The 21484-nt window shown below is 40.7% G+C and overlaps 2 protein-coding genes across 2 annotated transcripts in view; one reads left to right on the top strand and one right to left on the bottom strand.

Annotated features, from left to right (window-relative positions):
- The first annotated feature begins 1706 nt into the window (after positions 1-1706).
- LOC138196530 (leucine-rich repeat-containing protein 3-like) lies at positions 1707-9267 on the top strand. The gene is made up of 2 exons (XM_069146650.1): positions 1707-2897; positions 5120-9267. Exon 2 carries the CDS (start codon positions 5187-5189, stop codon positions 6036-6038), a length of 852 nt encoding a protein of 283 aa, XP_069002751.1. The 5' UTR covers positions 1707-2897; positions 5120-5186; the 3' UTR covers positions 6039-9267.
- Positions 9268-9740: 473 nt separating this feature from the next.
- col2a1b (collagen, type II, alpha 1b) overlaps positions 9741-21484 on the bottom strand; it is a 49711-nt gene continuing 37967 nt past the window's right edge. The window contains exons 43-54 of the mRNA XM_069146635.1: positions 20282-20389; positions 15807-15914; positions 15469-15522; positions 14764-14871; positions 14125-14178; positions 13903-14010; positions 13764-13817; positions 13552-13659; positions 12530-12818; positions 12071-12258; positions 11274-11516; positions 9741-11017 (exon numbers count right to left, since the gene is read on the bottom strand). Of these exons, the coding sequence (XP_069002736.1) occupies positions 10871-11017; positions 11274-11516; positions 12071-12258; positions 12530-12818; positions 13552-13659; positions 13764-13817; positions 13903-14010; positions 14125-14178; positions 14764-14871; positions 15469-15522; positions 15807-15914; positions 20282-20389 (1569 nt within the window). The 3' untranslated portion in view covers positions 9741-10870. The remainder of the gene's footprint in view (positions 11018-11273; positions 11517-12070; positions 12259-12529; positions 12819-13551; positions 13660-13763; positions 13818-13902; positions 14011-14124; positions 14179-14763; positions 14872-15468; positions 15523-15806; positions 15915-20281; positions 20390-21484) is intronic.

Here is a 21484-nt window from a genome sequence, read left to right as displayed (position 1 = left end):
GCTTTGGAAAGGTACACTTCCTCTTGCATCTTCTTTTCCACACTGCCTCGGTCTCAGAAGCGCATGCACACACAATTTAGTGTTATTACTCTGCTCTCTATTGTGCTGGACTCGAGCCAATGTCTCCAATCCAATCTATACACATTTGTGACAGCCTCTTACAGTCACATGGTTAATATTGTAATCTCTGCCAACTGATGCTGTGTTGTTTTGTGCGATGCAGATAATAACCGCTTTTTCAGACCCTCTACCTCGCTGGAAGAAGCGGGACGCAGCAAAGATGTATTTGTCACGGTGGCGTAATTGGAGATACAGTGAGTGAAACTTCAGATTGGAAGGAGGAAAGAACTGACTTGTAGCCTATTATGTATTGATTTGAGTTTCCAGTAGCCACTCTGCCCTTGCATGCACAATTGCAGGCTCATTCAGGATCAAGTGCACTTGCCTGATTGCCGAGCTCAAGAAATCACAGGATGTCCGGGCTGTGTTTTTAAAATTCAGTGTCCTCGGATGCCCTTTCTTGCATTTTTGTTTGTGTTGAGTCTAGCCTATGCTCCAGTGTTTCTCCTGCAGAGCCAGGCAGAACTAGCCGGCACTAAGTCTTTTCCTGTCACCCAAATTTACCTACGAAGCAAAACAATTTTTAATATGTTTTTGTCAGCAGGGAAGATTTTTTTCCATCTGCGTTCGGAGTTTATAACGACACAGCAGCACACCAAACCCTTGTGTTGGTGCTTGGTCGTAAGCAGTTTTAGACGTCTCCAGCCCCGGCAAGTCCCAGTTGGCCACACCGTGGAAAAATGGCTACTGAGAGCCTCAGCAGAACACCTGCCCCGAGCCTGACCTGTTGTTAGTGGATTCAATCCCAAGAGAACGACAGGCTCGTTACAAGAAATGCTCCACTGCTTTTTCTTTACCTCCGTCTCTCCCACTCCATCAGGCATACTCGCCAGGACATGTATTTTATGTTTTTTGTCCTCCTCCTTTCTTTTTCATGACGCATAATCGACAAAATCATAACCGTGCATGCCCTTCTGTGTCTGGGAGGAGTCAATTTCTGCCGCTGGCTGTCAGATCTTTCTCTTTTTGCCTCTTTCTGTTTACAAATTTGTGTAAGGTTCATCCAGTTTTCCCCTCAGAGGACTGCAGTCAAACCAAACAGATGATGCCCAACGGCTTCACTTCACTGCAGTCAGGTTTTCCAGTACAGTTCACATTGTCAATGTTGTCATCAGCAAACTGCTCATTGGCATGTACATCTTTTAGAATTGCTTCCCCTGAAAACATCCCACTACATCATCAACTCCCTTCCTGCCTCAGCTTTTTTTTTTCTCCCATTTTCTATTTTGCTTCCTGCAAATTGAACTTTTCACCCATCATCATGCCATTTACTCTCACTTCAGGAACCAGAAACATGGACAATGTGCAATACTTTTTTGGGGGTGGGTGGTTGTTTTTTTCTTTTCTTTTGCCATCATGTGCTTTTTAAAAAAAATTATTATTATTATTATTATTCACCACTTTGTGCCTCGTTATCTGTCTGAAAAATAACCAAAAAACTGAGCTCGTCTACAGCCCCATCGCTGCATGGCAAACATGAAGACAATCGCCTGTCAAGGGAAAAACATTTGCAAAAATTTTGCTGTGAAGCGGGACCGGGAACACAAAAAAAAAAAAAAAAGCATTATTTTTGCAGGCTGCTGTATTATATTTGTCAGGAGTGGAAATGACAGAGGCTGATGGAAGCAGGACAGGCTGAGGAGGCAACAGAGGGATATGAGGTGCCATCATTGCAGTCAGACCTGTCCTTTTCCCCCGGAGGGCTCTATTGCACGGGCAGATATTCTTGCTGCTCGTGGTATAAAATCAAAGGCAGAGCAGGGCACTTATAGTGAACCCCCATGAATAACATTTTACACACATACACTGTGTGTGCTGTTTTGTGTTACCGTCCGACTGTGTTAACATGCTCTTGTTGTTTTACATGGACGTTTAAATGCATGAGTCTCAGGATTGCCCCATGTCATGCCTCTCCTGTAAATCGATGCGTTTGTTTCCGTGTCCAAGTCCATCTTCATTTTCTTCTCGATATACAGTGAGTCCCTGTACATTGGTTTTGAAGTCTCATTCTACTTGACCTCCAATACTAAGCGTGGACAAAACATAAGTGATTAAATGAGGTGCATCTATTCTTTTTTCTTTTTTTTTTCCTTTCAGCTGTATCAGTGGCACTCTTGTTTATCGAACTGTGACATTAGCAAATAATCTTTTTCTTCACAGTCTCACACCTTCTCCAAGCCCTGAGCTTCCCCGGTGACACATCCGCCGCATAAAAACTGTGATAATATTGCTTCTAAAATATCTCAGCACCTGTGTACTTGCCTGGGATTCAATCACATTTTGCGGGAGGAATGATTGTAATAATCTAATTATAGGTAATTAAGTTTGTAGCTCTTGGAGGTAAGCAGTGTCTTCTCAGAAATCCCAGCCTGATGCCATCTACAGTGCAGGGCGAGAAGAGGTGATGGTGGCACACCTTCCGTGTTTGTTTTTGTCTCCTACACGCTCACACACACTCACACTGGGAGAGGGAGGGAGAGAAAGAGCGAGAGAGAGAGCGAGAGAGAGAGCGAGAGTTTGCCCCACATCTTTATTGCTGTAACTACCCTCCTCTGCTCAGACAGTCAGTGATGGAGCTGTCTGCGGGCGACAAACCACGGACACAGCCGATTCTCTTCACATATTTTTGTTCAGAATTGTTTCGACATTGAAGAAGAAAAGATGATGATGATGATGTCCAGTCAGCCGTCGGGAAAAACCCGAGGAAAAACTACACCCGGAGTCTGAAAAAAGACATCCTCATCGGGCTTAACTTTACAAGAGACCGTTTTTTTTAGGTAAGTTATTTTACCAGTAGTTTATATAATTTTATGTCGGCACCAAAATGTAATGATTATATTGTTAATGACCACATGGTTGCTGCGGACTGATTTGTTCCTTGATTTCTAGTTTTAATTTGCATAAACTTCAGCCCGTACCGGGTGAGCTTTCACAAACTTAATCTTTTATTATTCAGAAGTTGCTAAAAGAAGCAGAAGATTGACGTATTTCCTGGCTTGGAACAAAAAGAAAAAGGCTGCTATCTGGTTATTCTTATACCTTCGGATACTCCTGTTGACCCGTTTCACCCAGATTAATGTAATTTGTTGTCTAAATGAAATTTCGTCAGAAATTGAATGACTTCAGTGCAGGTTAATCTTATAAAATCAGAGATGAACTCAGAGAGCAGCTTTTAAAAAAAAATGTTGTTTACCCTTTGTCCTTAAAAAAAATACAAAACTAGGGAGGAATAGGCCAATGGAAAAACGAATATTAATTAGAGTCAGCAATCACCAGCTGTAACCACAGAGCCAGCTGTATTTGCTTTGGGAGTCTCTCCGTGCCTGTCTTTCAACCTTTCCCAGTCCCATTCTTATTCTTATTCATGCAGCAGATGATTATTTCTGTTAATTGGGGATTTGCATGCATCTACATTCAGAGTGGTAATAACGGACAGTTAATAAGTGGTGGACTAAATCCTCACCTCAGTTTATTGGAATAATAATAATAATGAACTTTATTTATATAGCACTTTTTAAAACAGAACTACAAAGTGTGTTACAAGAAAAAAAAAAAAAAAAAGAAGAAGCACAAGACACACCAGGCAACTTAATGATGTACATTACTGTTAATCAGTCACTTTTAGGCTTATCAACCAAATCTAGGTGACTCTTGGTCTGAGGTCAAAGCCTTCAGTATATGCTGTCTATACAGGAGAATGGAGACACATGACAGCTTTTATTCTATTTGTGAAACCAGGGAGAGAGCAGAAAGTGCTTGACATTTCAGAGGTTAGTCCTTTAATCAAATTCAAGGAGTGATTTCTGTCTTGGAACAAGAACATCATACAGCCACATATCTGTCTCAGCAAAAACAATAAACCATCCTGAAAACACTTGATTGGATTGTCTGAACAACCTGCTATGACACCATTTACATAGATATTTTTTTTTTAAAAAGCCAGAGAAGCAGATGAGACGCAGCGGCTCTAAAATAACTTAACACACATAACACGTAATGTATTCTCCAGTGGTTTTGCTGACCAGTCTAACCAGATTGCTTTTTTGTTTAACTTTTGCCTTCTAACTGCAGGGAGTAGCAAGCAGATGCTAACACCCAGACCGCTGTTGGGTGATTTTTTTTTTTCCCCCTCAGCTATGTCACTTATTCACACGGTGGGACTCAGACAGGATTGATGTTCTCACTGTTAATAGTGTAGCAGGCAGCGCGTGGGTGATCGATCCCACCCTTTTCTAACTTCCATCCCCACAATGCACAGCCCCCCTACCTCATTCTTGGGATATGATTAAGGGGCATTGGCATCATGGGAAAATAAATAGAGGGATAAATGAGATGAACATGTATTGATGAGTGTAATATGATGCTTGTCTTCTGGTCCTGAAATTGGGCCGCAGGAAGGACACAACAGGAAAGGGGCGGGAGGAGTTCAGATAATCACGTCTAATGATTTATGTCCTTTTAATGCAGAAATACAAGAGGGGTTTTTGACCTTCTTAGATTTCTTAAACGATCATTACAGCTGCTAAGACTGTGATTCATGATGGAGTCACTGCAACAAAATGTGCAGAAGCCTCTTCTAAAAGTCCAGTTTCATTTCCAAGTTATTGACAAACAGCACCACCAAATCAAAATGAATTACTGAGGCAATGAGAAGGTGTTTTTTCCTGCACAGAAATTGTCCTCTTACATGTTATGGTAAATTTCTACTACAGCGCCTCTCCATACAGGAGTGTTTTTATTCGATAAACCGCCTTCAGCTCATTTTTATTGTTTATCTCTTTACCCACTGACCTTTTTTTTCTCCCTCCTGCTCCTAAACATCATAATCTCCCCTGTGAGCGTATATTTTGATTGCATGCGTTTGAAGAGAGAGAGAGAGAGAGAGAGAGAGAGAGAGAGAGAGAGAGAGAGAGAAGAGAGAGAGAGAGAGAGAGAGAGAGAGAGAGAGAGAGACAGAGTCATCTTTTCCAGACTGACCCTGTTTCTCTCAATCTGCCAGGTTCTCCTGGTGCGACCGTGTGTGTCAGATTGGGACCTGGTGTGGTTCAGGAGGGTATGGTGAGGCGATGTGCACAGGCTGGTGTGAGGAAAGATGTACCAGCGTCAGTGGAGGAAGAGGCAAAGGACTGGATCTTCGTTCATGGCTGTGCGTGTCGCTTTTGTTCTCGACCCTGTGGGGTCAAGCGTCCCCGCAGTGCCCGGACAGCTGCCACTGTACCTGGGACACGGCCACGGTGGTGTGCTCGGACGGCGGGCTGCGGGAAGTCCCAGAGGGGATCCCACCAGAAACGGTCGTCCTCCACCTGGAGCGTAACTACATCCGGAACATCCCAGAGAGTACCTTCACTAACCTGGTCCACCTGCGGGACCTGTACCTGTCCCACAACCGCATCGACTCCCTCGCCTCGGGAGCCCTCCGCCAGCTGGGCCCCGAGCTGCGTCTGCTGGACCTTTCACATAACCAGCTGAGGCAGGTCAACAGGGAGGAGTTTGGCCCTACTCGTGCAAAGACACGCCTCTACCACAATCCCTGGCACTGTGACTGCGACCTCCAGGAACTGATGGAGACTCTGAACCTGGAGCCTGAGACGGTCAATGGGATCATTTGTGAGAGCTCTGTGCGGGGGGTTGGCGAGGGGAGCAGGTGGGAGGACCCGGGGTCACAGGGTGAGCACGCCGGTCAGCCGCTGGTCAAACTGTTGGATTCTGGGGTGAATTTCTGCAGCCTGCAGAGGAAGACCACTGATGTAGCCATGCTGGTGACTATGTTTGTGTGGTTCTTTATGGTCATTGTGTATGTAGTGTACTACGTGAGGCAGAACCAAGCCGAGGCCCGCAGACATTTGGAGTATCTGAAGAGTTTACCCAGCCCGCGTAAGACCCCCACAGAAACAGACACTCTAAGCACCGGTTTCTGAACTATCGCTCAGCTGTAATTTAAATGGATTAATCAAATCCCATTTATCACAGAGCGTGGCTTCAAAATACTGTGTGGAGTTACCGTAAACCAAAAGTGGAGGACCCAGACACAGAGGAAATTAACATTTTACATCTGTGTGGTTACTGAGCCACTCGTGTTTTTATCGGTGTTTTTTTTCCGATCACATTTTTCTCAGTTTAATGAAAAATAAGGCGCTCTGTTTACTCATCCTATCATCTGCACTGAAAGAAACGATAACTGAAAAATAAAAGAGCGTAATAGAAGGTGAAACGAGAACATGTAAAAAAGAAAGACATTCTTTGAACTTAATAACCCTCTATCTGCTTTTGTAGTCCCTCTTTTCGTTTCTTCTTCCACCATACTGTGCTTTCATTTAGCTCTCATTAGGAGTCTTTGACCAAGTGACCCTTAATGAACACTTGAAAGCCACTAATCAGCTGCAGTGTGTTTATCAGGTCATAAAGGAGAGTGTGCAAACGCTCATGTGTTTCTAATTGCTGGTTTCATTTGTGTGTGTGTGTGTGTGTGTGTGTGTGTGCGCGCGCGCGCACATGTGGTACTTTTGTTCATTGTTACGGCCATTTTTGCTTTGATAACATTGATTTTGCACATACTATTTAAGCCTGTCCCAATACACGATCACTAAGCCAGTTTTCCCTTTGCCAGGATCTGCTGATCTAAATTTACTCCCAGGAAGCCATTAGAGCTGAAGGTTAACTATTTTATCACCGAGCTGCAGCTTTCAACTCTGAAATATGTGGACAGTTTACGGCTGTCATTGATTGGTACAGAGAAATTTCATCCAAATTCAGAAGCGGATTATTGTTATTAGCCATTTATCCAGAGAGAAGCTGTTAGGTAATCTTTCAAATCCTGCTTTTTCGGTCTTCCCATTTTCCACATAGGCTCTATCATAATTCTTTCTTCTTTTTTTTCAAGGCACTGTGAAAATATGCAAAACACTGATAATAAATGGAATGATTTTCTCAGAACATTTAATGCCTATAATATTAACATTGATACCGATACCGACATGCACACTGTTAGTGCACTAAATATCCAGCTCAGCAATATGAAACTCAACCTGACTGGATTAACAGCCATGTCAAACCTCTGGAGCATTCTTTGAGGGGGATTGAGGGTTTATGGTGTGATTAAATATGTGACATTCTTCACTGTTACAGTATAAACTTTCAATTTGTTTGTCAACAACATAAACGTGTGTTTAGGACAGTGGTTCCGAACAGGGTCTAGAATTATTATTAGTGCCAAACAAATATTAAAAATACACAAAATTCTGTTCATATTTTTCAGAGTTTCCATCCCTTCAAATTAAAAGGCACAACTAGGATTTTTAAAACGCAAAATAAGAAAAAAAAAAAAAAAAAAAAAAAAAAAAAATCCCTCTTTGGTTTAGCAGAAATAGGCCATAATGCAACTAATTACAGGGGGTCAGAAGTAGGGAGTCATAACCCAAAAAATTGGGAGCCACTTGTGTTCGAGGATCTTTTCAGCCATGCTAGCAGCGTGGCTTTAATGTCCGCCTGGCCATCTGTAGGTCAACAATGATCTCATGCATTGTAATGAAATTGGTACAAACATTCATGTTCTCCTCTGGGTGAGTTTGGGGGGTTGGGGGATCCCTAAATTTGCGTCTAGCACCTATAATCTGGTCAAAAATATGAATTCTTTTATGAATCATTTTGGACAGAGTACTTGACACGACATGCTGATTGTCAAACGTTATTAGCATGTGAGCACGAGATGGTAAACATTTACCTGATTAACATCAGCATGTTCGCACTAGTCACCGTGAGCATGTTGACGTCAGCGTTTAGTGCAAAGCACCTGCTGTACTGAAGCAACGTGCAGCCTCACAGAGCTGCTAGCATGGCTCGACTTCTTCATGTAGGCTATCTTTGAATATGTTAATGAATTTGAGTGTAGAAACTTCTAAGTGTTCATGATATATATAAAAATATGACTGTGTCCCATTTTATCCAACAATTGGGTTGGCAATGCTGAGGATGAGGAGCTGAGACTCAGATCGATGTTCTGTGTACTGTAATGTGCTAAATGTGGTGTGCGTACTTTGTGATCTACAGAGAGAAACGGGATCAAGTCTGTATTGTTCACCTGCTGTGAATTAGAACTAGAGTCAGTTTGACTACACTGATGTTGATATTGTTATGGTCCATGTGAAATCTGGTCTCGGCCGGTGAAACCCGCGGGTTAAAAGAAGATGAGAATAAAACGGTTGATAAACTGTTGGTGGGTAAAGTCGGGAAGCACTGTTGCTGTGATTTTACATGCTCAGAATATTTCCTGAATATTAGCTGTTTGTCACAAGTCATACATCTAATGTCGACGTGCCAGTTTCCACAATCCATCGCCACCATTAATATAGTCTCTACCCCCTTTGGCTGACAACCCGAAACTTAAGAACCAAACATATCCTCTGTGTGTTTTTTTCCTGCGGGTATCTTCTTTGTATTAGTAATATTGGTAATGTCCCAGTGATTTTTTTTTCTTTCTTGTTTGTTTACCAAAAGAATATTCAAACAAGGATAAAGTTATAGATCGGAAACTGGTACATCTAATAATGGAGGACTTATCTGAAGTGATTTCAAGAAAAAAAAAAAACAGCAAATATATCAAAAATAAAAGAAACGTAGTTCTATTTTGTTCATAGGAATGCTTCTATGTTTTATTGCTACTGTAGGTTGAAAAAGGGTAAGAAGATTAATAGAAGCAATATAAGTACAGGAAGACATTATCAATTCACAGAATGAGTTCATCACTATTGGTAGTGTTTCCCATTTCTTCTTTACCATGCAGTAAAACTAAAGGAAATGATTGGAAAACTATTTTACACATATAAGTACACAATATAAATGTTCACCACCTCCTTCTTCAGGGTTTTCATGTTTTATTCCTTTAAATCATCATCATCATCAATCAAAGCAAAATCTAAATAACGCCGCGTCCATCCATCTCTCCGCTGCCTTTCCTTGAAATCTGGGCTGTTTCTCCCCCTGGAAATATATCTGGATATCGCCACAACAAATAAATGTGGAAGCCGTGCACAGCAAAATGTTTAGGTGTTACTTATATTTTCAAAGGGAAAAAAAAAGAGAAAGCTGCCCCAGATATTTCAACATGAGGGAGAACCAAACAGAATGTGAATAAAAAGCAACTTCAGCCTGTTACTTGGTTTTGTCTTTTATTTCCAATTTACATTAATTAAAACGTAACAAAAACAAGTCATGATCATAATAATATTATAATAATGCTATTATTATTAATAATAGTACTATTATTAATAATAAGAAAATATACACAACCTCACACAAATTAACCCTCTGCGCTGGCTGTAGAAGCAACGAACAGCAACGAAGTCAAACACACCCTAAATCTCTTTGACTGTGTGTGTGTGTGTGTGTGTTTGTGTAAGTGTGTACGGCGGGGCAGAGGGTGCGCGCTGTGTGAGGGGACTGATGGGAGGAAGTAGAGAGGGATTGGGTGGGGTCAACGCTCACAGCAAATGGGGGAGGGCCGGGGGGGGAGAGATTGGGCTTTCGCGACCAAACTTCTCAGTCATGTTGATATTTGTTTAAAATATGGGGTTTGTAAATAAAGATTCAGGGCTAAAAGGCTGTAGTTTGATGTGTTAAGATGATTTTGTGTGTGTGTGTGTGTGTGTGTGTGTGTGTGTGTGTGTGTGTGTGTGTGTGTGTGAGGTAGCTTTAAAATACCAAAACAAATGTTCGGAAAATAAAAATTAAAAAAATTAAAAAAGATTTGTTCCAATTTAGACATGCCTTGATAAAAAAATAAAATAATAATAATAAAAAAAAATCATCAGGGGCATTTTTTGTTTATGTACGAGGGGTGGGGGAGGGGTTGGGGGGGTGGGTGGAGCAGGGACATTTATCACCCTGAAATCCAGAACAACAGGGTGAAATGCTCTCTAAGAAACTGTATATATATGTATACACACATATACATATATATACATATGTACAAGTCACTACATATGAGTATCCGGTTGTTAAAAAATACAAACTGTTTTACAACAATAGCACCATTGACTTTATTATAATACACAGTAATTTTTGATACACACTGTGGTGGTAGAAACAGGAACACCTGCAATTTCTTTGCAGCTAGATTTTTGGTTTCAAAGAGATATGTATTCTTTAGTGGATATGGCACAGGAGGGATGGGATGATTAGAAAAGAGGAGGAAGTACGAGAGGAAGGTGATGGATAAGGTTTTAAATATGTGTAAGCGGGCTTTTTATTACTCGGCAACAAACTCAGTCCTCCAACACCTGGGGCCCAAACCTAAACAATAAATAAATAACACCGACACATTGTTCTCTCTTTCGTTCCCTGCTATGTTTCTGTATTCTCCTCATACTTCCTCCTTCTTGAATGGATATGTAGTAGGTGGGGGCGGGGGGGGTTGCTGTTCACAAAGGGTGAAGTGGAGGCTTACTGGGAGTACAGGGTGTCCGGAGGGAGGGAGGTGGCGAGCTGACTGGAGGCAATGCTGAATGAATCACAAATGACAGCTGCTGGTGCCATTCAGTGCAGATATCCTACGGAGTTCGACTTGGAAAAGCACTTTTTACTCAGAAAAAAGTCCCATTTAAAAAAAAGTGTCTTGATTTTTCATTTTCTCTCTTTCTCTCCTCCTTTATCTGAAGCGTGCTGCTCTTTCATTTTATTGACTTTTTTTTTTTTTTTTTTTTTTTTTCAAATTTCCACTTCTTCTTTTTCCTTCTCTTCTTCAATTCCTCGTTCTTTACAAGAAGCAGACCGACCCGATGTCAACTCCGAACTCCTGGTCTGCTCCACCAATATCCATGGGGGCAATGTCCACAATGGGCAGACGAGAGGTCTTCTGCGATCTGTATTCGATCACTGTCTTGCCCCACTGTCCCGTGTGTTTCTGTGGAGAAGGATAAAGAGCACAACGTCTGTTAAATGACCTATGACTTCTCCAAAACTGAATGATACCATCTTGGTTAATGAACACCAGAGACTAAAAGACACAGTGCTTAACGTCTGTCATCAACAGGAGGATTTGTGAGCTCTAGTGTTTTGTGAACACGTTTTTATGTCCCTCATTTGTGTTTTATTACTCATTTTACATGTTTAAATATGTGAGTAATGTATGCATGTGTCAGCCAGGTTGCCAGTCTCACCGTGCAGCCGTCTTCCATCACGCTGTAGGTAAAGCGGCTGTTGCCCTCGGCTTTGATCTCCACGTCGTTGGAGCCCCGCAGCAGCACGGCCTTCTTCAGGTTGCCTGTTGAGGCGTCCATGTAGGCCATGCTGTTCTTGCAGTGGTAGGTGAGGTTCTGAGAAGACTCGGTGGACAGCAGTCTCAAGAAAGTCATCTGAATGGCGGCGGTGTTGGGCGCCAGGTTGTCGTCACCATAGCTGAACTACAAAGGACGGCAGGAAAGGAGGGGAAAGTCAGAATAACAACTTGTTACACGAGAAAAGGTCACTTATGTTGGTTTTGACTGTTTTATTTTAAGACATACTGTGTGACATTGTTTAAACTATTTAAATGTTAAACGGTCTCCACTTATATAGAGACTTTTTACATTAGCAGTCTACAAAGCGCTTTGCAATTTAGGCCTCCCATTCACACACACACTTACACACTTATGGTGACAGAGCTGCCATACAAGGTGCTCGCCTGCCATCGGGAGCAACTTGAGGTTCAGTGTCTTGTTCAAGAACAACCCACTCTACTATCTGAGACACAGCGGTGCCGAGATGGCATGTAGTTTGGTTTATATAGGAATATGACATTTCATACATGTTGATAGAGGGCTTTGCTCTGAGCATCAGTAAGTCACACATATTCACATCCTACTAATATCAAGAGTCAATCCATTATTCAACTACTAATAGCACTGGAGTGAATATTTCACTGGCACGGAAAGTAAAAAAAAAAAAAAAAAAAATAGAAAGGTAGTGCAAAACTTACGTGGAATCCTCCATTCATTGTCTCTCCGAACCAGACATGTTTGCGGTCCTTGCTCTTGCTGGACCACCAGTTCTTGCGAGGGATGCTGGAAGGCTTGGGGTACACGCAGGACTCCCCTGTCTCCATGTTGCAGAAGACCTTGATTGCATCGATGGTGCAGCCCTGATTGGGATCAATCCAGTACTCTCCTTCAGCCAGAAAAAAAAAAAAAAAAACACGTCAGCTTCCAGGATGACACATCATCCTTGGCTGCATAAGAAGCAGATAATCTTTGAAAATGTATTGTGTAATGTTTTGGCATTTTGTGTTATTCTAATCGCTCAAAAATAGACTGTCTCGGAATTGAAAAAGGCGAAACAAACTATATTTAACCCAAATATTGACTTGAGCTGCCAACATGACGCCTGTCTGCTTCATCCTCTCACCCCAATCTAACCAATTCCTCTCGGTGTCACTCACCGCTCTTCCAGTCGGGATGGCAGAGCTTCAGGTCTCTGCAGGTGCGAGCAGGGTTCTTCTTGGATCCCTCCGGGCTGCGGATGTTCTCAATCTGGTTGTTGAGAGACTTGAGTGTGGCGTCGACCTCAACGTCATGCTGACGGAGGTTTCCGGAAGCCTGGTCGGCCCTCATGTACCTGAGAGGATCAGGGGACTTCTCAATCTGACCCAGACCAGCGAAGGCAGACATATCAATGCCAGGGCCGGGAGGGCCGGGAGGACCTGGGGGTCCAGAGTTTCCAGGAGGACCCTGAGAGAAAAAGAAGAAAGATGGAAGGGTCATACGCATTTTTCTGTCTCGCAAACATTACACTTCATATTTCGAACTAATGGTGGATTAGTCTTCCTTTCTCTGTCAGACAAGACATGTCCCTCCTCGTCTTCCACAATGGATGCAGGAAAACTGTTCTCTCATCTGTTCTCTCAGTTTTCTTGTCTAAGAATTCACTCTTAGTTTCAACAATGCATCTGTTGCCAAACAAATATTTAGTTGCTTTAAAACCCCTTTTTAATTTCGCATTTACAGATTTTCTTCTACCTGTTTTTAAGTCCATCAGCTGCTGTTTATTTTAAAAAGCTTTAGCCAAGTTAGCCTGTATTTCAGTTGTTGTTTTTTTTCCAGCTTGTTTATCAATTCTTTCTCAAAATGTTTAACTGTTGCCCTTCACACCATGTTACCTGACCTGCATAACAACATAACTTGGTCTGGTATGCATGTTGCATAAATCTTGCACGGTCAGTCTCTTGCTATTTCAAGGACTTTCAAGATGGATCTTTTCCAATTCTAAGGGTGTTTTAGCCATGAGCACATAACATACATATGTGGTTTTGTGCACAGTGTAGCTGTAGCTAACTGTTATGAAGAATAAAAACATTATTTGAGATACGTGAAAGCACAAATTCACTGGCTAAAAATCTATTTTTAGCCTGTTATAATTTTTAGAGGAAGATTCATTTAACAGGTATTGAAAGAAGGTACTCACAGCTGGACCGGTCTCTCCACTGCGACCTCGAGGTCCAGGGGGTCCAATGGGTCCTGGCAGACCATTTGAACCGTCCTTTCCAGCAGGGCCAACAGGTCCAGGGGGTCCCTACATACACAGATGGAGATGTAAGCTCTGAAGATACTGCGTTTGAAGAAAATTATGATTTTGTTTTTATTGCAGTCGAGAATTTTGACTGTGTTTGTACTCACTCGTTGTCCAGAAGGTCCAGCAGGTCCAGTAGCACCCTGGTCTCCAGATTGACCCTAAAAAAAAGGGGAAGTAAAGTAACAACAAGGTCAGGAGGCAGGTCTGGAGGCAGAGATATTTACAGTCAGTCAGCATGCTTACCGGAGGTCCGGGGAGACCCTGCAGACCAGTGAAGCCTCTGTGTCCCTTCTGTCCCCTCTCACCTCCCTCTCCAGCCTCACCCTTGTCACCACGAGGTCCTTGGGGTCCCTGAGAACAAGTGGACAACATCCTCACTCATCTTTGTTGGCCTGGTAAAGTGTGTGAATTTCAAAGCTTAATGTCATTTTTGCAGGCCAAAATGGATTTCAAAAAGAGACATACAGGCATTCCTCTGGCTCCAGCAGGTCCTGAAGGTCCAGCAGGTCCTTGTGCACCCTGAAAAACACAAACAAAAAAAACAAAGGTGGTGATGCACAGAAGGACCACTGTGCTTTTGCAAGATTTTGTGTTTAAAGTTTTGGTATCATTAATATTTGTTGTTCAAATGTTATAGAAATGTTCTTATTAATTGATGTATTTTTTCCTTTTTAAACAGAGATTTCGCATTTCACCCTCACCTAAACTGCAAGTCAGTGTGTGTATATACTATACGACCCCAGTGTAACCTATTGTCATTATTTTACCACAAGAATTGCTCAACAATGTGCTCGTTATCAAATCTGCCTGCATTTAAAGGCACTTTTAAGAAGCAAATCATGTTGAAAGAGTAGACAACCTTTGCTAAAATACACTGAGTAAATGTTATGTAAATGAGAAAAGCAAGCAGACATAAATTTTTCTCTCAGACCACGGGTCAGTCAGGGATGAAACACTTGAGACATCCTCCTCTGCACTACTTGTCAATATGCAAATTTTCAGCGGGCTAAAATCCACCTAATATAAATCTTAGAATGCCAAACAAACCTAACTTCTACTGCATGTAGAAAATGACATTTTCCTTGTGTCGGATTAACTACTCACAGACTCTCCTCTGTCTCCCTGTTTGCCGGTGGGACCCACGGGGCCAGAAGCACCAGGAGCACCTGGAGCGCCAGGAGCACCAACAGGACCAGTGTTACCACGATCACCCTGCAGCAAAGAAAACAGAACAGTCACAACAGGAAGATAACACGGGACCTCTGCTGTCTGCCTAAATAGAAATGCTGTGGCATTAACCAGATATATATAGACGTCTTATACACTGTATACACGTCGAATTAAAATTCAATGAAACTACTATAGTCCAACAGCAAAGACTCTTGCTCTCTAAAAAGATTCTAAAAAAAGCGGTACAATTGGTTATTTGTGGCAACCGGATAAGAAAAACATGACTGAACATGACTCCACTTGTAAATAGTTGCATTTTCACCAATTTACAGACAGTTTTCAAACAGTTCTAGCGAAGTGTTTACTGGATCAATAAAATGTATTGCAACAGGCCAGAAAACCTCCACCTGTCAGGTTTACATTGATTTAATCAGAGGTGCTGGTGTTGTTGGGCAATCAGAGGACCATAACATTGAACATGAATTCAATCATGACACTAATGCGACAATGATTTCACCTCTTCCAAATCATCACTACGTATATCTAAAGACTGGCTGGTAAGGGCTGTTAACAGAGCAGGCTGAATAATTTATTATCACAGCAGAGGATTTGAACCGGTGTTTTTTTTATGTTTCTCACCTTTATTCCAGCAGAACCATCTCTACCAGGAGGTCCATCAGATCCGGAGTTGCCCTGTCAGATAACAGAACAGCATCAAGGGTCAATGGTTACCACCAAGCCAGATGTCCTCTGAATATACATTAGCTGCATAATAGACTCTGCTCGAACAAAACGCATTGATAATACGGTGTAAACACAATGCAAATGTAGACATGACGCAAGTAGCGGTGCATTTTAATGGACTGGGGCTGCTGTTTCAATCATGGGACGGAAACGGTTGAGAGCCACTAGACCTGAAACAATGTGTCAGGTGTGAATCTAAACACACTCATACTGTTTGTTGGCCATTCTCTGACCTCTCTGCCAGGCTCTCCAGAAGGTCCAGTGAGTCCAGGTGGTCCAACAGGTCCAGGGGGTCCACGGTCTCCAGCACCACCAGGTCCTCCCTGCTTTCCGGGCTCACCCTGAAAGGAGAGAAGATAACTGATTATTAGAGTGAATGGTAAGACATCATGAATTAGCCACTGACACTACTCATCCCGTGATTCACTGCTACTCACCTCTGGGATTATATATTTACTCTAATATCCCAGTGAATGACAGGACACAGATATGGTTTAACTACTCTGCTATTTAAAAATAGATACTGTATGCAGGTACAGTAAATCCTCAGGTGGAGATGAGGATATTATCTCAATATTGTTTATTCAGCCAGATTCTGTGGTGCATTCCTTCCCACTTTCCTGTTAAAGGGGAGTTTTCCTTCCAGCTATTGCTCATGTGGGAATTGTTGAATAGTTGTGTTTCTCCCTATAATTTTGTTTAAAGTTCTGTTATAAGGATTTAAGTTCCCTAAGATGACTGGTGTTGTGATTTGGTGCTACAGAAAAAAACTGAATTGAATTCTCTAAAACCATCAGTAACACTTGCTTAGGAGACCTGACAGGACAGCTTAAAAAATGTATGTCTAAATCCATTTTAGAAGTATTCTCAAATGAAAAACAACTAAATTGATGTCAAAACACTTCTTTGTCATTGCACAGCCTGTCTACATCTTAAAAGCTCAGCTTTTACTGCAAAACAAAAATTTTAAAACAACCACTGAAAGGAAAGGAGACACACAGTTGCCCAAACTGTGTTAACAACTATTAAAACTAGATATTTTAAATACAATATTAACAATAATTTTTATTTGTAGGGTGCTTTTTTAAAATTTATTTCTAAAGTCACAAGATTCACAAAACACACAACAAACGTAAATTAAATAATTGCAGTATAAAATGACATACCATGTCAGCAAGGGGTAGTTAATCAAATAAATAAAAGGGGATAAATACAAATCCAGTAAAATGAGGAAAGGCTCTCAAATAACAGTATAGGATAAAAGAGAGGATTTGAAAGAGGTCACTGACTCTAATGACCTGATTTCCTTGGACAGCTTGTTTGATATCTCCAGGGCTCTTGACTGTCGATGCTCTGTCACCTCTAGTTTTCAGGTGCACCTCAGGAACAGATAAAAGTACTCTGCCCGAGGATGTCAGGCTACGTACAGGCTTGTAGGTGACTCAAAGATCAGATGGCAAGGAGAGAGGCCCTGAACAGCTTCAACAATCAACAGTAAGATCTTAAAATCAATTCCAAAACATATAGAGAGTCTAAAACAGGTGAGATGTAGTCACTTCTCTTGGTTCTTGTTGAAAGCCTAGCAGCTGAGTTCTCTACAGTCTGGCTGTTGCAATAGTCAAGGTGTGAGGAGATAAAAGCATATAAAATGGTTTCTGTGTTTTTGAAAGATACATTTGTATAAAATCAATCATATTTTTGAAGTTCTTCAAAGACGGCAAAAACCTGACTCCATAAACTTAAAGATGTTCAGCTCCAAATCAAACCAAATGCTGAGATTCTTTGCAACAGGCTTAATGTGTTTTGACAGGGAAACGGCATTAGGCAGGATTTGTTTTGCCATGTGCTGGGAACAAATTACAATGATATCTGTTATGCTGCGGAAAGTTTTGTGACATGCAGTTTTTAACATCACATAGCCAGTCATGTAGCTAAGATTGTCACGATCATTCCATTTTGGTTGAAGATTAAATGCCACACAAATAATTATGATTGACAGTTTAATAGATAGTGGCATAAAATTAACAGAAAAAGACTAAGTATAAGCCTAATCATAATTTAATAATACACATACACTTTATTGATGTCTCTTCCTCATATAAGAAGATATATCTACAGGTTTTCCAACTAAATCCATGATGCTAATGTGAATAGATCATTTAATTACGGTTGAATATTAGAAGTTAAGCACCCCGAGATAAATAGTTGGTGGCGCCACTCGTGCCATTAAAACCACAGCAGAAGAGGGCACCACAAAGAGATGAAGCCAGTAAAACTTTAAACAGTGGAAGATGATGTGGAAATATGACATTTCTGTTAGTTTCCTTCAACTCATAGAGCTAAATGAAATTGGTTCTAACGATTATTCAAAAATGATTACTGTCAGCTCAAATAATTAAAAATGTATTACATAATTGGGAGATTATGTAATAATTGTGAGAGGCCTACACGTAGTGGACTCAGCATGCCAGGATCAGATGGTCTAATGGGCAGCTACAGCTATGTGTCATCAGCATATCAATGAAAATAAACGTATACTCTAGAGGAAGAATGTACAGAGAAAATACGATGGGTTTCAAAACTGACCCTTGAGGAACACCATACTTGACTGGAGAAAGTAATGACGTGGCAGAGTTCCAGAAAAATAAATAAAGCTAATTTGGATTCTCATCATCTGTAATTGAATGGCGTATTATTTTATTAATTTAGAAACTGGACAGCATTTTAATCCCAGTCATTTCTTGTAATGTGATGTTTTGGCCACCATGCCCATACCAAAAGGCTGATAGACTATTCAATTATATAAAATGCCTGTAATACAATACTTTTGTAACAGCTGAGCCTGTAAATCTCCTCAAATTCATTTGGAAACCAGTTTTGGGCAGTAGTTTTCAGAATGTTTACAAAACATTAGTTTGAAAATCAGTAGCAATGACCAGCTGCAGCCCGGTGAATTGTAGGAAGGGTTCAACCAGTTTATAAAACTAATTCACCCTCAGCCAAGCCAGATGACCTGAAAAATGTTGGATGACCGAGCTTTATCCTCACACAGTGCTTTATATTGTGTTTGAACAAAAAGTACATTTCTGGACACACTGGACTCACAGAATACACATAAAATAAAATATCAATCCAGAAATACTGTAATTGGTTATTTAAAAGAGACTAAGCTTGAAGAAAACTATGAATAAATAAAAATATAACACAAACTGTACCTGCAGTTCAACCTCACTTTCGTTATTAAAAGCATATTCTCATCTTGAAACATTGCTGGGTGAGTTTGGCGTCACTACTGATTTCTTGGCATCCCTTTCATGCATACCGATGAATAATTAATGTTAAGGACATGCCCACTGAGATGTTGTAAGTAGGGGACATGGCTCGTGTCACATATCAAATCATGTGAGATGTAAGCAGGGGAGCCTTCTTGTCGCACGTCATACTGTACATCAAATAGAATCACAAGGAGAAAAGCCCTGCTTCATCTGAGACGGGATCTGAATGTGATCTAATGAGGACACAGCAGAATGAGGCTGTTTCTCAATCTTAAAAATTAGTCCTGGAAATTGAGAAACAACCTGACAGTCCAGAGCTTGTCTGCAGGTTTTCACATTCACTTGTACTCCATGACAAAACATTAGGCATTGTGCACTTAAGGTGGATTCATGAATATTTATTTAGTTAAAAGTCAATTTTGTTATTGGAGGTTTCTTGATTCCTGTTGTTCTGGGTTTTGTACCCTCATGGTTGAAATGCACTTATTGTAAGTCGCTTTGGATAAAAGCGTCAGCTAAATGAAATGTAACATAATGTAATGTAACTGACATTTGCAGCAGTAAAAGGGAAACCTTTCATGTTGACTTACTACAGACACTTGATTGACAACAATTTGGACAATGGATTCATCTTTCCTCAAGCCAAAAAGCCAAAGATGTGCTGTTTCCAGCTTCTCAACTGGAAGAATTGCCAGTTTTTTTCTGTTTTTAATCTTTTATACCACATAAATATATTATTGTATCTGGATGCAACCAACAGTCATTTTTATCGGCAGTTAATCTGACAGTTATTTTCTTGATTAATCAGTTCATCATTCGATCCATAAAATGTAAGAGAAAGTTAAAAGTATTAGAGCCAATAGAGCTCAACACACTGCACCTTAAGAAAAGACAAGTAAATAGACATGCATGTATTTTCTTTGGCTGCAATGCACTGATCCTTTGGCCGAAATTGAAAGAGACCCATCATCCCAATTTCCAAAAACACAAGGTACTATCTGAAATGTCTTGTTTTGTCTGATCAATGGTGCAAAACCCAAAGATTATTGTTGAATAAATAAATTAAATATCTGTGGGTGACAAAAAAAACCTCTCAAATCCACCCAATGAAGAAGATGGAAACAGGAGAAATTACTTCAGTGATGCACAAATTATCAGAAGAGTTGCTGATTAATTTTCTGTCCCTTGACTAATCAATTAATTGATATTAGTATATTCTTCAGCTCTGTGACTGATAAAATTGAATACATATTTACAAAACAAGCAATTTAAATATGTCACTTCGAGCTCCTGGAAAAGGGACCGACATATTCTAGTTTTTTTTCTGCCATGTATTGACTAAATAATAAACTGAAATAAACAGTTGACAGATTCATCAATAATAACAATTTGCATGTTTATTGACTTAACTAAGTGAACATTATGTTACTTACAGAGGGTCCAGGCAGACCAGGGAAACCTCTTTCACCACGCTGTCCAGGTAGACCAACAATACCGCGCTGACCAGTCAATCCTTGAGGACCTGAAGGACCTAGGGGTCCCTGAAAAGAAAAAAAATAGATAAATTAGTCATTTAAGAAGTGGTACCAAGACATGAAAAGAGGTGAGTAATGATTTAGACATTTTAAAGTTTAACAATAAACTTCTCAACGAGCTTAAAAATATCTTTGACAGTTCTGTAGGTACATTTTTTATTGTGTATAGGCAGACATAGATGGTAATACCAGTAGAAGTGCCATAACTGAATATATACGCAACATAAATAACTCACAGTCTGTATTACCTAAACAAAAATATGTCAGACTGACGAGGGATTATATGCAAGATCTTGGCCAAGAGCAGGGACTTCTGTATTTTTTTTTTTTTTTTTATTGCTGTGAAGTTGCCAATTAAAGAAATCTTGTATTTTAGTGAAATTTATTTCTGTCCTATTATTTCTTCTGTTTCTGTCATGTTTCTATTCTCTTGAAATGACCTGTGATTTATGTGTTCCGTCACTTCCCGGGATTTTATTCCCAGTTGCGGTTGCACATTTCAGCATCAATTTCTCCCTCACCTCTGTGGTCAACTTCATCCTCAACACCCCATGTTCACAATAAACACCTGACTTGGTGACACCTGAGACACAATGTTCATTGAAAAAAAATCTTGATTTATGTGTTGTTACAAGGTTCAAGATTTAATATGTGTAATCCCCAGGGAAGAGGGGCCTAGAGACAGCAGCTATCTCCACGTTGGAGTAGGCTATCATCTGTAATACAGTATGTCATAATCATGATAGGACTTGTCATGTTTTTATAATGTGTGTGTGTGTGCAGCGCTGAATGTAGGCAAGGTAAAAGCCTGGGTCCTGTCATCACCCCGTCATTGGATTGTGCTGCCCTGTGGTGTCATATGTCTTGGTCTGCTATTACTGTCAGTGATGGACACTGACAGCTCTGCGCATTAATGGAGAGAGTGTCCATTACTGGTGAAATTGGTTCTTTGGGTTGACAGAGCTACATACAATTTGATGAAAATGTGGAAAACAAACACATTTAATCATTTTCTTCTTTCTACAATGGCTTTTTAAAACAGCAAAATTTGGTGCATGTGATTGTCAGAGGAACTGCAGTGGTATTTCAAGCATAGAAATG

The sequence above is a fragment of the Embiotoca jacksoni genome, unplaced genomic scaffold (genome assembly GCF_022577435.1).
Source record: "Embiotoca jacksoni isolate LCO1_2020_lvr unplaced genomic scaffold, fEmbJac1.0.p SCAF_1, whole genome shotgun sequence".
Taxonomy (NCBI): domain Eukaryota; kingdom Metazoa; phylum Chordata; class Actinopteri; family Embiotocidae; genus Embiotoca; species Embiotoca jacksoni.
Note: the sequence above shows the minus strand (reverse complement) of the source record. Positions and strands in the feature narration are given on the sequence as shown.

Excerpts from the sequence above, each read along its gene's own strand:
- LOC138196530 (XM_069146650.1), top strand. The coding sequence starts at position 5,187 with ATGTGCACAGGCTGGTGTGAGGAAAGATGTACCAGCGTCAGTGGAGGA.